Source organism: Pseudophryne corroboree, chromosome 12 (assembly GCF_028390025.1).
Source record: "Pseudophryne corroboree isolate aPseCor3 chromosome 12, aPseCor3.hap2, whole genome shotgun sequence".
NCBI lineage: Eukaryota > Metazoa > Chordata > Amphibia > Anura > Myobatrachidae > Pseudophryne > Pseudophryne corroboree.
This window is the reverse complement of record NC_086455.1, coordinates 75,950,053-75,966,496: the sequence shown is the minus strand read 5'-3', so window position 1 is coordinate 75,966,496 and position 16,444 is coordinate 75,950,053. Positions and strand designations below refer to the sequence as shown.

The 16,444-nt window shown below is 46.6% G+C and overlaps 1 protein-coding gene across 1 annotated transcript in view; it reads left to right on the top strand.

Annotated features, from left to right (window-relative positions):
• Window positions 1–16,444, top strand: part of UBR1 (ubiquitin protein ligase E3 component n-recognin 1) — a 296,661-nt gene that overhangs the window by 155,323 nt on the left and 124,894 nt on the right. The window contains exons 24-28 of the mRNA XM_063947658.1: window positions 1,423–1,471; window positions 1,589–1,743; window positions 4,284–4,383; window positions 5,138–5,247; window positions 6,866–6,952. Of these exons, the coding sequence (XP_063803728.1) occupies window positions 1,423–1,471; window positions 1,589–1,743; window positions 4,284–4,383; window positions 5,138–5,247; window positions 6,866–6,952 (501 nt within the window). The remainder of the gene's footprint in view (window positions 1–1,422; window positions 1,472–1,588; window positions 1,744–4,283; window positions 4,384–5,137; window positions 5,248–6,865; window positions 6,953–16,444) is intronic.

The following is a 16,444-nucleotide window of genomic DNA, read 5'->3' as shown; positions in this document are numbered from 1 at the left end:
CTTGTGCTCTCAATGGTTTCAAACCTCTCCTTTAGTATTGGGTTTAAGGAGCAAATTTTCAAATGTGTTATAGCGTAAGAAACAGAAGTGATAGATGCAAGCTCTGCCCCTAGGAGGTTGGACCCTCGGGAAAAATGTCACACTCCTACCACTGCAGGTCAAATACCCAGGCTGGTCACGTAAGGCAGTTTTTTATTAGTTTCCTAAGGAGGTGACTCTAGGCCTGGTACTTCCATCCTTTCAACTTTCAACTTCTTAGGGGTGTACTCAATTAGTGTCTGATCCTCTCCTACGGAGAGGATCCGACACTTCACTATTCAATTTGCGGTCATTTCTGACAGGTTTCTGCCCATTTCCGACAATGCCGATCCGATTTTTTCTAAGTCAAATCGCCATTGTCGAAAATGTGCTAAAAACTTGTCGGAAATGCCCACAAATCCGCCAAAATATGTGGATCTGCGGCTAATCTGCCATTCCACGTGGTTTCCGACAAGTCGGAAAAATGTCAACAGACTTGAATAGGTTGAATCCAGATTTGACCTTTAAAAGTCGGAAAGTGCAGTTTTTCCGACTTGTCGGATTAATTGAATACACCCCATAAACTCCCAAGTACCTTACTCTGTGCACATTCCATTCTCTGCCACAGACAGGAGGAGAGGCCGCTCATCCATGCGTTATTGTGTGTTGTGTACGAAGCTGGTGGCACCCCAGATGATGGAAGCCCTGCAAGAGACCATGGGGGTGATATATCAAAGCTCCTAAAGAGAACTGCCCATAACAACTAATCAGCTTCTACCTATTAAGTTATGGAATGTTCTTGATGAATGCTAGCTAGAAGCTGGTTGCTAATTGGTTACTTTTCGGCTCTTTGATACATCTCCCCTCCCATGCCTCTTACCAGGTTCCTGTTGGGAATTGCTTTCCACCTGTCATGCAATTGAATCACCTCCACTTTTACCCTCAGAAGAACTTCAGTAATCCCAGCTTCATTCCACCGGGCCCTCTATGCCATTTCGCCATAGCATTCAGCAACATGCAGCAATCAGTTGTCTCCCAGGAATCAATCAGGTTGGCAGCTGTCTGCAGAGTTGTGGCAGATTCCTTGTCTTTTCATAATCTCTGTATTTTTAGTTGTATTTTCTATGGTATGACCTAGCTTCTAACAGACATTCCCGCCTGTACATACGGCTTGCAGTTGAAGGGTTTAAGTGTTGCTTTAGAGACCAGGGGACAAGTTTCTAGCCATCATCCTACGATCCACAAAAAACTATATGACAAATTAATAAAGTAGTCACCTTATCATATGTTCTCTGAATTAGGGGCAATTATATGTTCTTCAATTGTATTATGTGCACTTAGAAATATGTTGTTAAATTATATGTAAGGTGTTGTAGTAAAAATGTCATCTCTTTGTACATACAGGCTGAGCACACACAGAAGAAAAGACGTAAAAAAGAAAATAGTTCTGAAGGTAAGTCTGTATGATGCACAAATCATTAACCAAACTGTTCATGTATCCAAGAACATAAAGTGTAACAGGGTGTAATAAAACAGTTTCTGTAAGAAGCTTTATTTTCGGTCTGTTCAGCGTTACCGCCACCCCCGCCTCCAGACTTCAGTCCAGCTTTCCGTAATGTAAGCAACCTCCTGTGCTGTGATGTGATGATGCACCTTCTCCGGACCATCCTACAGAGGGCAGCAGGAGAAGATCCATTCATGTGGACAGAAGGCATGATACAGATGGTACAGTGACCTGGTCTCATGTTGTGTGCATATGCCCTGTTCTAGAGCAGTACTTGTATGTGAAAGATGATTTTGACATATCCTGTGCAAAAAAACATTCTTTTGACACTCTGTCATCATAATACCCAAAAGTAGTATTAAAAGTGGATGGTGTAATGGTTACCATTACTGCCTCACAGCACTGAGGTCCTGGGTTCAATTCCCACCATGGCCCTAACTGTGTGGAGTTTGTATATTGTCCCTGTACTTGTGTGGGTTTCCTCCGGATACACCGGTTTCCTCCCACAATTCAAAAATATACTGGTACATTAATTAGCTTCTGACAAAATTAACCCTAGTATGACTGTGTATGCGTATAAATTTGCTAGGGAATATAGATTGTAAGCTCCACTGGGGCTGGGACTGATGTGAATTTGCAAATATTCTCTGTAAAGCGCTGCGGAATATGTGTGCGCTATATAAATAACATAATAAATAATAATAAATAAAAGCAAACGTCCGCAACGGTCCTAATTCGGATTTGTACGTAAACCCGATGGTATACTTACCAATCCAATGGTGGGGGAACTGCGCATGTGCAGAATGCATTCTGCATAGTCGCTCGCAGTCTGCTCTTAGCTGCGGCATGATTGACATGCTGTGGCGTTTGGGAGTGGAGTAGGAAGGGGGGTGGTGACCGTTCTACAAAATGGCGTCAATGCCCAGTGTCTGTATCATTGGACGCAAACTTCCTGGACCTGGAATATGAGTTCTGATAGCCAGTCTGAGTAAGCTTTGGCTTATGCAGATGTCCGAGGGCTGCGACCACTGCGTCTTTACGAGCAGCACTCGGATCTCAGATGCTTCCTGCAGCATTAGAAGATTAGTTGTACGGTATTGCACAGCCGTTTCCCTGCAGCTGTGCTATACCATACATATTGGAATCAGGCCCTAAAGCTAGGTACACACTATATAATTATCTGGCAAATAATCTGCCAGATCTAGCTGGTTGGAATGAAAATCTGGTAATGGGTGAGAGCAAATGACAATCGACCATTTGTTCCCAAACACTGGAAAACTAACAAAACCTGTCGTTAGTTAAACACAAATTTAACCAACTTGGATGAACGACTGTTTTTGTCCATTCTGCAGTGTTTGGGAGCAAATGGTCGATTGTCATTTGCTCTCATCCATTACCAGATTTTCATTCCAACCAGATCAATCTGGCAGATTATCTGACAGATTATTGTACAGTGTGTACCTAGGCTATGACAAGTACTCACTCTACTAACACCTAGACCAGTGCTTCTCAGCTTCTTGTTGGGGCACAGGTGTAACCATTACTGACTGACACATTTTAAAAGATCCACAGGTGGTTCTAATTATTTAACTTGTGTTATATAATTAGAACATAATTATTTAACACAAGTCCTGGAAAACATGCACTGTCAGTTTGTCCCAGGGACTGGATTTGAGAAGCACTGACCTAGATTACACCAGGGAAGGTAGATCATGTGATATTGGGAAATTTATAGCTCACTTTTTCAAGTAATTTAAATTGGAGGATTGTCACGTAGACATGGACTGATTGATCAGTGCTGAAGCCATCCAATCACATGCCGTATTTGCACCTCACATCATCTCTGATTGTTGTCAAACCTGGTGATCCTGGGGCTCAGTCCAGGTAAAGGTGAAGGAACTGGAGGGAAATTCTATGAAAAGAATTACACCATATAGCCTGCAGTGGCAATGACAAAAAAAGCCTGTCGCCACAGACACAAAAGGGTCTATTCATGAAGCAGTGAAAAGAGTAGAGAAGTGAGCCAGTGGAGAAGTTGCCCATTGCAACCAGTCAGTATTGAAGTAACAGTTATAATTTGCATACTATAAAATTGTATGGAGCAGCTGATTGGTTGCCATGGGCAACTTCTCCACAGGCTCACTTCTCTACTTTTTTCACAGCTTCATGAATAGACCCCTTAAAGCATTACAAAATGAATAGAGAGCCCGTAATGACAGTACTGGAAAGAGCAAAAGCACACCATAGAGAGCAGGCACAATCACAGAACGTGACTCCTCAGTAGTAACACTGGGCCCGATTCAGGTTTAAGTAAGTAAAGAAAAAAAAGTATAACCCACCCACATCTAAATCTCTCTGCACATGTTACATCTGCCCCACCTGCAGTGAAACATGGTTTTTCCCAGTTGTGTGCTTTTTTGCTTTACTTACAAACCTGAATCAGGCCCAATAAGCAAAGTGATCTGAGTCCAGAGTTCCCATTCAGTGCAGAAGAATAAGGGAAATAAAGCTCACTTTATACATTGCGGAAGTGTTTCAGTTAATTGAGGATATGGTGAATAAATAATAAAATAAAAATAATACTTTATTAAGCTGATTTGGTGACCTGTCATTGATTGGGATTAGAAGGAAAACAAAGCTGAATCCATGAACAGAGAATACACTTCTGATAATATCGTAGTAATGTATTTCCCAGCATGTACCCACAGCTGTCACTCCCAGGTCGGTTACCATTGTGTATTCTGTATTTCTCCGATCACAGGCCCTGCATATCATAGCCCTTGGTTTGATAGAAGAGAAGCAGCAGCTACAGACGGCTGCCGAGGAAGAAGTAACATTTGATTTCTATCACAAAGCAGCAAGTAAGAGATTTCTGGCTATTTCTGTGTCGGGAGAATGTGACCTTTGAATGATGATGGTTCACAACCTAAAATCAATCTGGTTCTGAAACCTGTCCGATCCACACTATTATCAATCAGCCAACTGCAGGCTGCAAATGTGGATCTCCTCCATACGTTGTGTAGTGAATAGAAGCGATCCCAACTATCGGACAGCCTTCCCTCCCATGTCCATGACGGCTGGCCTTGTGCATTGTGTAGCCAGACTAAGAATGTGCCCATGGGAGGAGAGAGGGATGATTATAAGGGGATCCGGTCTTTAGGTTGACACTCATTTGGTTGACCACTATTGGTCGACATGCATTAGGTCAGCATGGTCACTAGGTCGACATGGAAAAAGGTTGACATGAGTTGTCACTTTTTTTTTCCATTTATTGATCTTTTTCATACTTTACAATCTACGTGGACTGCGATTTGGAATAGTAACCTTGCCTGAAGCATGGTGAACGAAGTGGTGCACTAATTGGGGTTCCCGGTCACTTTACAAAGAAAATGACATAAAAAAAATTTTTAAGCTCATGTTGACCTTTTTCCATGTCGACCAATAGTAGTCGACCTAATAACTGTCATTCCACAAGCTATCAGAGTATTAGAAAACATGACCTTGCCAAGCTATATAACTTATAACAACCTAATTACCTATATCTTTGTAGTATGTCATTGTAGCTGTCATTTTTCTTTGTTCTCATTACTAACACTTGTATTATTGCTTGTATAGGACTCAGCAGCGCGGATGTCGATGCCACAAGCCTTGTCAGCATTCTAGAAAAACTGAAAAGTTTGACACAACTGGAAGCCCAGAAAGATATGATCAGCTGGGTCCGGCAGGTAAAGACCATTGTGTTATTATGGTTTATGAATAGTCCCAAACAAGTTTATAAGTGTCATTTCCTTTACTCACCATGAAACCATCTTCTTTTGTGTGAGTGTCAGATTCCTAAGTTCCTCCACCTGGCCCATGATTACTTAGACGTTTCTATTTTGCATCTCCTTTTCCTGTAAGGTGCCCCTTTCTAACAGCAAAAGGTGGTAGGTTGGTGGAGAAGGTGCCCTGTCTGTGATTGGTGCAGCTTGCTCCTAATGCGCAGTGAGGCCTGGCATGTCAGCCGGAATGAATAAATACTTATTATAGTATCTGAGGTTGAAAAAAGACAATTGTCCATCGAGTTCAACCTATTTGTGGTCTCCTATGCATGATGATTTGACTAAAATTTCTGACTGATGCTGCTGTCAGCCGTTACATTTTATCCCTATTTATAGTAACTATAATGCATGACTATGCACCATACCCCTGGATATCCTTATCCATTAGGAATTTATCTAACCCATTCTTAAAGGTGTTGACAGATTCCGCCATTTCAACTCCCTCGGGCAGGGAATTCCAAACACGTATTGTCCTTACCGTGAAAAAGCCTTTACGCCGTATTGTGCGGAATCTCCTCTCCTCTAACCTGAGCGAGTGTCCACGAGTCCTCTGTGTTGATCTAACCAAAAACAGGTCCCGCGCAAGCTTTGTGTATTGTCCCCTTATATATTTGTAGATGTTGATCATATCCCCTCTTAGTCTCCGCTTTTCCAATGTAAACATGCCTAGTCTTTCAAACCTTTCCTTGTATTCCATCGTCTCCATGCCCTTAATTAGTTTGGTCGCCCTCCTCTGTACCTTTTCAAGCTCCAGGATATCCTTTTTGTAGTACGGTGCCCAGAATTGTACACAGTATTCAAGGTGTGGCCTCACTAGTGATTTATATAACGGGAGTATAATACTCTCGTCCCTAGCATCAATACCCCGTTTTTTATGCATGCTAATATCTTATTAGCCTTCTTTGCTGCAGTCCTACTTTGGGTACTACTGCTTAGCTTGCTATCTATGAGGACACCCAAGTCCTTTTCCAGTACAGAATCCCCTAATTTTACCCCATTTAGTAGGTAGGTGTAATTTTTGTTCTTGTTACCACAGTGCATTACCTTACACTTGTCTGTGTTGAAGCGCATTCTCCATTTGGCTGCCCATGCTTCTAATTTAACTAAGTCGTTCTGAAGAGACTCTGCATCCTCCTCTATATTTATAGCCTTACACAATTTGGTATCATCTGCAAAAATTGACACCATGCTCTCTAGACCTTCTGTTAGGTCGTTAATGAAAATATTGAACAATAGCGGTCCTAATACTGAGCCTTGCGGCACACCACTTAGCACTTCAGTCCAAGTTGAAAAAGATCCATTAAACACAACGCGCTGCTCCCTATTATCTAACCAGTTTTTGACCCAAGTGCATATTGTGCTTCCTAGCCCTGATTCTTGTAGCTTGTAGATAAGTCTCATGTGTGGTACAGTATCGAACGCTTTGGCAAAGTCTAAAAAGATTACATCCACGTCTTTACCCTGATCTAGGTTTGCGCTTACTGTTTCATAAAAGCCATTGAATGAGTACATTTTATTTTAGATGTTGGAGACTGTGAAAAGACTGCGTGAGAAATCTGGGCAGACTGCAATGGCTACGTCACCATCTGATACTAGTAAAATGGATGAGGTAAGCCCTATAGGAGTAGCTCTAATCACTGTGCTATCAAATTAAGTGATTCTCTCCAATTCTTTATTTTTTATTTATTTCCTGAAAAATACAAATATGAAGCACAGTGAACATGAACCCAAAAAGTATTGAACTACAGAACTGCATCTGATCAGGGGGTGGAATATAGAAGAGAGCAATATAGTCTTCAGAAAAGTACATGCAGGGGAATGGTCTTCGGGAATCAGAGGGCAAAAGTTACTTTCTCTATTAAGCAAGGGTTGGGTATTGCGGCGGGGGGGCGAGTGCATCAGTTCCCACAAGTGGGAATAGTCCCTGCTAGTTGGCACATGCCGACTGTCTGGATTCTCAGCGGGCGGGATGTAGAGGGAGGTGTTGTGAACGGTGGTCACGACACATAACTAGATCCTGAAGGAAAATCTAGGGCGGGATGTAATGGAGTTGGAGATTGCCGGGGGTACGGAGTGCCAGACGATATCTGACTCTCTCTTTCATCCACTAGGGGACACTGGAGGCTTATACAGTAGGGGTGTGAAGCTTGCAACCGGAGGTGTGGCACAATCTAAAATTAGCATTGTCTGCACAGCCGGCTCCTCCCCCTTCACATCCCTCATCCCCCAGTTTGAAAAATTGTGCTGGAGGCACAGTACGTGGGGGCTTATGCTCCCCTTCACATCCCTCATCCCCCAGTTTGAAAAATTGTGCTGGAGGTACAGTACGTGGGGGCTTATGCTCCTGTCTTAAAAGATAAAAACATATTGCTGCGTCAACCTAATGAAAAGGGGGACAAGGCACACTGAACTCTGAGAGACAGAGAGCCCTTTTGAAGGGACCTGCATCTCTCTACAGGAGATCCTCTAATAGTGAGTACTGGTTCAAGTTGAAGAGCTTAGGCTAGGTTCTTTCTTATTTTTTTTTTTTTTTCTCATTGAATTACTTTTACTTTATTAAACGACCCCCCCCCCCCCTTGAGAAAAGGCTGTCCACAGCGGCCGGCACGCTGGAGCTAAGTGCGGCGCAAGACTCTGCATGGTAGAGCCTTCGCGCTGCAGAAGACAAGCGGTGCACAGGCGCTGCTACAGGACCTTGTAACAGCTGTCCCGGCGCGCGCCAGCCAGCGGACAGCTGGAGGGGGTGAGGCATTATCACAGCGCCGCGCGGCTGAGGAGTTTCTCAGCAGCGTGCGGCGGTAGATACAAAACAGACTACTTTTCTGTAAGGAAATCACAGCTTTAAAGTCTTTAAAGCTGTTCCTAGGGATGATTCTGGACACAGTCCAGAAAAAGGTGTTTCTCCCGGAGGAGAAAGCCAGGGAGTTATCCGAGCTAGTCAGGAATCTCCTAAAACCAGGAAAAGTGTCAGTGCATCATTGCACAAGGGTCCTGGGAAAAATGGTGGCTTCTTACGAAGCGATTCCATTCGGCAGATTTCACGCAAGAACTTTTCAGTGGGATCTGCTGGAAAAATGGTCCGGATCGCATCTTCAGATGCATCAGCGGATAACCCTGTCTCCAAGGACAAGGGTGTCTCTTCTGTGGTGGCTGCAGAGTGCTCATCTACTAAAGGGCCACAGATTCGGCATTCAGGACTGGGTCCTGGTGACCACGGATGCCAGCCTGAAAGGCTGGGGAGCAGTCACACAAGGAAAAAATTTCCAGGGAGTGTGATCAAGTCTGGAGACTTCTCTCCACATAAATATACTGGAGCTAAGAGCAATTTACAATGCTCTAAGCTTAGCAAGACCTCTGCTTCAAGGTCAGCCGGTATTGATCCAGTGGGACAACATCACGGCAGTCGCCCATGTAAACAGACAGGGCGGCACAAGAAGCAGGAGGGCAATGGCAGAAACTGCAAGGATTCTTCGCTGGGCGGAAAATCATGTGATAGCACTGTCAGCAGTGTTCATTCCGGGAGTGGACAACTGGGAAGCAGACTTCCTCAGCACGACCTCCACCCGGGAGAGTGGGGACTTCATCGGGAAGTCTTCCACATGATTGTGAACCGTTGGGAAAGACCAAAGGTGGACATGATGGCGTCCCGCCTGAACAAAAAACTGGACAGGTATTGCGCCAGGTCAAGAGACCCTCAGGCAATAGCTGTGGACGTTCTGGTAACACCGTGGGTGTACCAGTCGGTGTATGTGTTCCCTCCTCTGCTTCTCATACCTAAGGTACTGAGAATTATAAGACGTAGAGGAGTAAGAACTATACTCGTGGCTCCGGATTGGCCAAGAAGGACTTGGTACCCGGAACTTCAAGAGATGCTCACAGAGGACTCATGGCCTCTGCCGCTAAGAAGGGACTTGCTTTAGCAAGTACCATGTCTGTTCCAAGACTTACCGCGGCTGCGTTTGACGGCATGGCGGTTGAACGCCGGATCCTAAGGGAAAAAGGCATTCCGGAAGAGGTCATTCCTACCCTGGTCAAAGCCAGGAAGGAGGTGACCGCACAACATTATCACCACATGTGGCGAAAATATGTTGCGTGGTGTGAGGCCAGGAAGGCCCCACGAAGAAATTTCAACTCGGTCGATTCCTGCATTTCCTGCAAACAGGAGTGTCTATGGGCCTCAAATTGGGGTCCATTAAGGTTCAAATTTCGGCCCTGTCGATTTTCTTCCAGAAAGAATTGGCTTCAGTTCCTGAAGTCCAGAAGTTTGTCAAGGGAGTACTGCATATACAACCCCCTTTTGTGCCTCCAGTGGCACTGTGGGATCTCAACGTAGTTCTGGGATTCCTCAAATCACATTGGTTTAAACCGCTCAAATCTGTGGATTTGAAATATCTCACATGGAAAGTGACCATGATGTTGGCCCTGGCCTCGGCCAGGCGAGTGTCAGAATTGGCGGCTTTGTCTCACAACAGCCCATATCTGATTGTCCATTCGGACAGGGCAGAGCTGCGGACTCGTCCCCAGTTTCTCCCTAAGGTGGTGTCAGCGTTTCACCTGAACCAGCTTATTGTGGTACCTGCGGCTACTAGGGACTTGGAGGACTCCAAGTTGCTAGATGTTGTCAGGGCCCTGAAAATATAGGTTTCCAGGACGGCTGGAGTCAGGAAAACTGACTTGCTGTTATCCTGTATGCACCCAACAAACTGGGTGCTCTTGCTTCTAAGCAGACGATTGCTAGTTGGATGTGTAGTACAATTCAGCTTGCACATTCTGTGGCAGGCCTGCCACAGCCAAAATATGTAAATGCCCATTCCACAAGGAAGGTGGGCTCATCTTGGGCGGCTGCCCGAGGGGTCTCGGCTTTACAACTTTGCCGAGCTGCTACTTGGTCAGGGGCACACCCTGGCTGAGGAGGACCTGGAGTTCTCTCACTCGGTGCTGCAGAGTCATCCGCACTCTCCCGCCCGTTTGGGAGCTTTGGTATAATCCCCATGGTCCTGACGGAGTCCCCAGCATCCACTTAGGACGTCAGAGAAAATAAGAATTTACTTACCGATAATTCTATTTCTCGTAGTCCGTAGTGGATGCTGGGCGCCCATCCCAAGTGCGGATTGTCTGCAATACTTGTACATAGTTATTGTTACAAAAATCGGGTTATTATTGTTGTGAGCCATCTTTTCAGAGGCTCCGCTGTTATCATGCTGTTAACTGGGTTCAGATCACAGGTTGTACAGTGTGATTGGTGTGGCTGGTATGAGTCTTACCCGGGATTCAAAATCCTTCCTTATTGTGTACGCTCGTCCGGGCACAGTATCCTAACTGAGGCTTGGAGGAGGGTCATAGGGGGAGGAGCCAGTGCACACCACCTGATCCTAAAGCTTTTACTTTTGTGCCCTGTCTCCTGCGGAGCCGCTATTCCCCATGGTCCTGACGGAGTCCCCAGCATCCACTACGGACTACGAGAAATAGAATTATCGGTAAGTAAATTCTTATTTTCTCCTTCGTCCTAGAGGATGCTGGGGACTCCAAAAGGACCATGGGGTATAGACGGGATCCGCAGGAGACATGGGCACTTTAAGACTTTAAATGGGTGTGCACTGGCTCCTCCCTCTATGCCCCTCCTCCAGACCTCAGTTAGATTCTGTGCCCAGAGAGACTGGACACAGACTAGGGGAGATCTACAGAATTTCTCTAGAAGAGACTTTTGTTAGGTTTATTGTTTTCAGGGAGCACTGCTGGCAACAGGCTCCCTGCTTCGTGGGACTGAGGGGGAAGAGAAGCAGACCTACTTCTGTGAGTTAAAGGCTCTGCTTCTTAGGCTACTGGACACCATTAGCTCCAGAGGGTCTGATCACTTGGTATAGCCTAGCTGCTGGTTCCCGGAGCCGCGCCGCCGTCCCCCTCACAGAGCCAGAAGAGAGAAGCCGAGTGAGTAACCGAAGCAAAGAAGACTTCAGTGAAGGCGGCAGAAGACATCTGTGTCGGAGGTACCGCACAGCGGTCGCGCTGCGCTCCATTGCTCCTGCTCACAAACGGCACTACACGGGTGCAGTGCGCAGGGGGGGGGGGCCCTGGGCAGCAATAAAACCTCTTTTAAGATCTGGCACAGAGGTATACAGTGCGCAGGCACTGTATACAGACCCCCGCCAGTATAAAAATAAGCGGGACACAAGCGCGCCATTTAGGGGGCGGGGGTTCGTCCTTCCAGCTCTTATCGGCGCCATCTTTTCTCTTCACAGCAAGCTGCAGAGACGCTGGTCCTGGCCCTTCACTTCTGTCACAAGTAACAGGGTGCAAAAACAGGGGGGGGGGGGGGGGGTACAGCATATTTGGTGTTGAATATATTTATATATAAAAGCGCTGCAAGGTCTGGGGCATTGTTTATTCCTGCAGACCGGGTGAGGTGCTGGGTGTGAGCTGGCAAACTCCCTCTCTGTCTCTTTGAAGGGCCTTACTGTGGGTCTGTTCCCTATAGCCCAGTGTTATAGTGGGTGTCGGTACACGTGTGTCGACATGTCTGAGGCTGAATGTTCTTCCCAGGAGGAGGCTGGTGAGGGGGCAGAACAGAATGTGGGAGTGACTCTGTCAGCACCGCCGACTGCTGATTGGGTAGATATGTGGAGTGTCTTAAACGTTGCATAAGAGATTAGACAAATCTGAGTCTCAGAACCAAGCATGGAGACAATCCATGGAAGATGTTTTGTCACTAACTCAGACCCCCTCAGGGTCACAGAAACGTTAGTTTACCCAGATAGCAGACACAAATACCGACACGGATTCTGACTCCAGTGTCGACTATAGTGATGCCAAATTGAATCCTAAACTGGCTAAGAGCATTCAGTACATGATTGTGGCAATTAAGGACGTGTTACATATCACAGAAGACCCTGCTGTGCCTGAGACAAGGGTCTGTATGTATAAGGGAAAGAAACCTATGGAAACGTTTCCTCCCTCTCATGAACTGAACACTCTTTTTGAAAAGGCTTGGGATACTCCTGACAAGAAGTTGCTGATTCCCAAGAGAATTTCTATGGCGTTTCCCTCTGAGTATATGGTAAAGTGGGAGTCGACGCCCACGGCGGACAAAGCTCTAGCGCGGTTGTCCAAGAAGGTGGCGCTTCCGTCCCCTGACACTGCAGCCCTAAAGGATCCTGTGGATCGTAAGCAGGAAACTACCTTGAAATCTATTTAGGTCACGACAGGTACGCTGCTCAGACCTGCCGTGGCAGCGGCATGGGTGAGTAGCGTTATTGAAAAGTAGGCAGATAACTTGTCATCTGAAATTAACACCCTGGATAGAGATAGAGTGCTTTTGATGCTGGGTCATATCAGGGACGCTGCAGTCTATCTTAAGGAGGCTGCGAGAGATATTGGCCTCTTGGGATCAAGGGCCAATGCCATGGCAATCTCGGCTAGGAGAGTGTTGTGGACTCATCAATGGAATGGTGATGCTGACTCTAAGAAGGCTATGGAGGCTCTGCCCTACAGAGGTGGCATTTTGTTTGGTGAAGGCCTCGCGGACCTGGTATCTACAGCTACCGCGGGTAAGTCATCTTTTCTACCTTTTGTCCCTCCACAGCAAAAGAAAACGCCTCAGTATCAGATGCAGTCTTTTCGGTCTAATAAATTAAAAAAAGGACGAGGGTCCTCCTTCCTTGCTGCTAGAGGTAAGGGAAGGGGAAAAAGATCGCCAGCTGTGGCAAGCTCCCAGGAGCAGAAGTCCTCCCGGGCTTCGACCAAGTCCACCGCATGACACTGGGGCTCCGCTACGGGAGTCCGCACCGGTGGGGGCACGTCTTCAGCTCTTCAGTCGGGTCTGGGCTCACTCAGGCCTGGATCCTTGGGTGCTGGAAATTGTGGCCCAAGGATACAAACTGGAGTTTCAAGATGTGCCCCCACAGATTTTTCAAATCGGCCTTTGCCAGCTTCTCTTCCGGAAAGAGAAGTAGTGTGCGCTGCAATACAAAAGCTGTGTCAACAGCAAGTCATTGTCACGGTACCCCCGTCTCAACTGGGAGAAGGGTTTTATTCATGCCTGTTCGTGGTCCCGAAGCCGGATGGCTCGGTCAGACCAATTCTGAACTTAAAATCCCTCAATCTATATTTGAAAAGATTCAAATTATAGATGGAATCTCTCCGAGCAGTGATCTCCAGTCTGGAAGGGGGGGGGTTTTATGGTGTCGGTCAACATAAAGGATGCTTACCTACATGTCCCCATATATCCTCTACATCAGGCTTACCTGAGGTTTGCTGTTCAGGATTGTCATTACCAATTTCAGACGTTGCCGTTTGGCCTTTCCGCGGCCCTGAGGATTTTCACCAAAGTAATGGCGGAAATGATGGGGCTCCTGCGCAAGCAGAGTGTCACAATTATCCCGTACTTGGACGATCTCCTGATAAAGGCGAGATCAAAGGAGCAGTTTTAAAAAAACGTTGCGCTCTCCCTGTCAGTTCTGCAACAACATGGTTGGCTCCTAAATTTGCCACAGTCACAGTTGATTCCGACAACACGGCTGTCGTTCTTGGGCATGATTTTGGACACGGAACTGCAGAGAATTTTTCTCCCGATGGAAAAAGCTCTGGATATTCAGAACATGGTCAAGGGGATTCTGAAACCGGCAAGAGTGTCGATTCATCAATGCACTCGGGTACTGGGGAAGATGGTGGCGGCCTACGAGGCCATCCCGTTTGGCAAGGTTCCATGCCAGGGTTTTTCTGTGGGACCTGTTGGACAAGTGGTCCGGTCCCAGGGCCAGGATTTCATCTTCTGTGGTGGCTCCAAAGCTCTCACCTTCTAGAGGGACGCAGGTTCGGGATCCAAGATTGGATCCTAGTAACCACGGATGCAAGTCTCCGAGGTTGGGGAGCAGTCACACAGGGACAAAATTTCCAGGGAAAATGGTCAAGCCAGGAAGCTTGTCTGCACATAAACATTCTGGAATTAAGGTCCATATACAACTGCCTTCTACAAGCGGAACATCTTCTTCACGGCCTGCCCATCCTGATTCAGACGGACAACATAACAGCAGTGGCGCACATAAACCGCCAGGGCGGAACAAGGAGCAGAACGGCGATGGTGGAGGCCACAAAAGTTCTTAGCTGGGCGGAAAAACAGGCAAGCACTCTGTCAGCGGTCTTCATTCCAGGCGTGGACAATTGGGTAGCAGACTTCCTCAGCAGACACGATCTCCATCCAGGAGAGTGGGGTCTTCATCAAGAGGTCTTTGCAGAAGTGACAAGTCGTTGGGGAAATCCTCAAATAGACATGATGGCGTCTCGCCTCAACAAGAAACTTCAGACATATTGTTCCAGGTCGAGGGACCCTCAAGCAGTAGCAGTGGACGCCCTAGTGACACCGTGGGTGTATCAGTCGGTCTATGTGTTCCCTCCATTTCCACTCATCCCAAAGGTGATACGGATCATAAGAAGAACAAGGGTTCAGGCGATACTCGTTGTTCCAGATTGGCCACAGAGGGCCTGGTATCCGGATCTTCAGGAATTACTCATAGGAGATCCCTGGCCTCTTCCTCTAAGAGAGGATCTATTACAGCAAGGGCTGTGTGTGTCCCAAGACTTACCGCGGTTGCGTTTGACAGCGTGGCGGTTGAACGCAAAATCCTAGCTCGAAAGGGTATTCCCGGTGAGGTCATCCTTACTCTACTGAAAGCTAGAAAGAAGGTAACGGTGAAGCATTACCACCGTATTTGGAGAAAATGTGTGTCTTGGTGTGAATCCAAGAAGGCTCCTACGGAAGAATTTCAGCTGAGTCGGTTTCTCCATTTTTTACAAGCAGGTGTGGATGCGGGCCTAAAGTTAGGCTCCATTAAAGTGCAGATTTCAGCCTTATCAATTTTCTGTCAAAGGGAATTGGCCTCGCTTCCAGAAGTACAGACTTTTGTGAAAGGCGTGCTGCACATCCAACCTCCATTTGTGCCCCCAATGGCACCATGGGACCTTAACGTGGTGTTAAAGTTCCTTATGTCACATTGGTTTGAACCTTTACAAACGGTTGAGTTGAAATTTCTCACTTGGAAAGTGGTCATACTATTGGCCTTGGCGTCCGCAAGGCGGGTGCCGGAATTGGCGGCTTTGTCTAATAAAAGCCCCTATTTGATTTTCCACGAGGATAGAGCGGAGTTGAGAACTCGTCAACAATTTCTACCAAAGGTGGTTTCTTCGTTTCATATGAACCAACCTATTGTGGTACCTGTGGCTACTGAAGCTTTGGCTGATTCAAAGTCTCTCGTGGTCAGAGCTTTGAAAATTTATGTAGCCAGAACGGCTCGTGTTAGGAAAACGGAGGCTCTGTTTGTCCTGTATGCTTCCAACAAGATTGGGGCTCCTGCTTCTAAGCAGACTATTGCACGCTGGATCTGTAATGCGATTCAGCATGCTCATTATACGGCTGTATTGCCATTACCGAAATCAGTGAAGGCCCATTCTACCAGGAAGGTGGGCTCATCTTGGGCGGCTGCCCGGGGAGTCTCAGCGCTACAACTTTGCCGAGCAGCTACTTGGTCGGGTTCAAACACTTTTCAAAATTTTACAAGTTTGATATCCTGGCTGATGAGGACCTCATGTTTGCTCAATCGGTGCTGCAGAGTCATCCGCACTCTCCCGCCCGGTCTGGAGCTTTGGTATAAACCCCATGGTCCTTTTGGAGTCCCCAGCATCCTCTAGGACGAAGGAGAAAATAGGATTTTAACACCTACCGGTAAATCTTTTTCTCTTAGTCCGTAGAGGATGCTGGGCGCCCGTCCCAGTGCGGACTCTATCTGCAGTACTTGTTCATAGTTATTGCTTTTGTTACACAAAGGTTGTGTTTTTGGTTTCGATCAGCCTGTTGCTGATTCTTTGGTTCATGCTGTTAACTGGTTTTAGTTAAATGCCATGTTGTACAGTGTGTTGTGGTGTGAGCTGGTATGTATCTCACCCTTTTGGTTAACAAAAATCCTTTTCCTCAAAATGTCCGTCTCCCTGGGCACAGTTCCTATAACTGAGGTCTGGAGGAGGGGCATAGAGGGAGGAGCCAGTTCACACCCATTTAAAGTCTTAAAGTGCCCATGTCTTCTGTGGATCCCGTCTATACCCCATGGTCCTT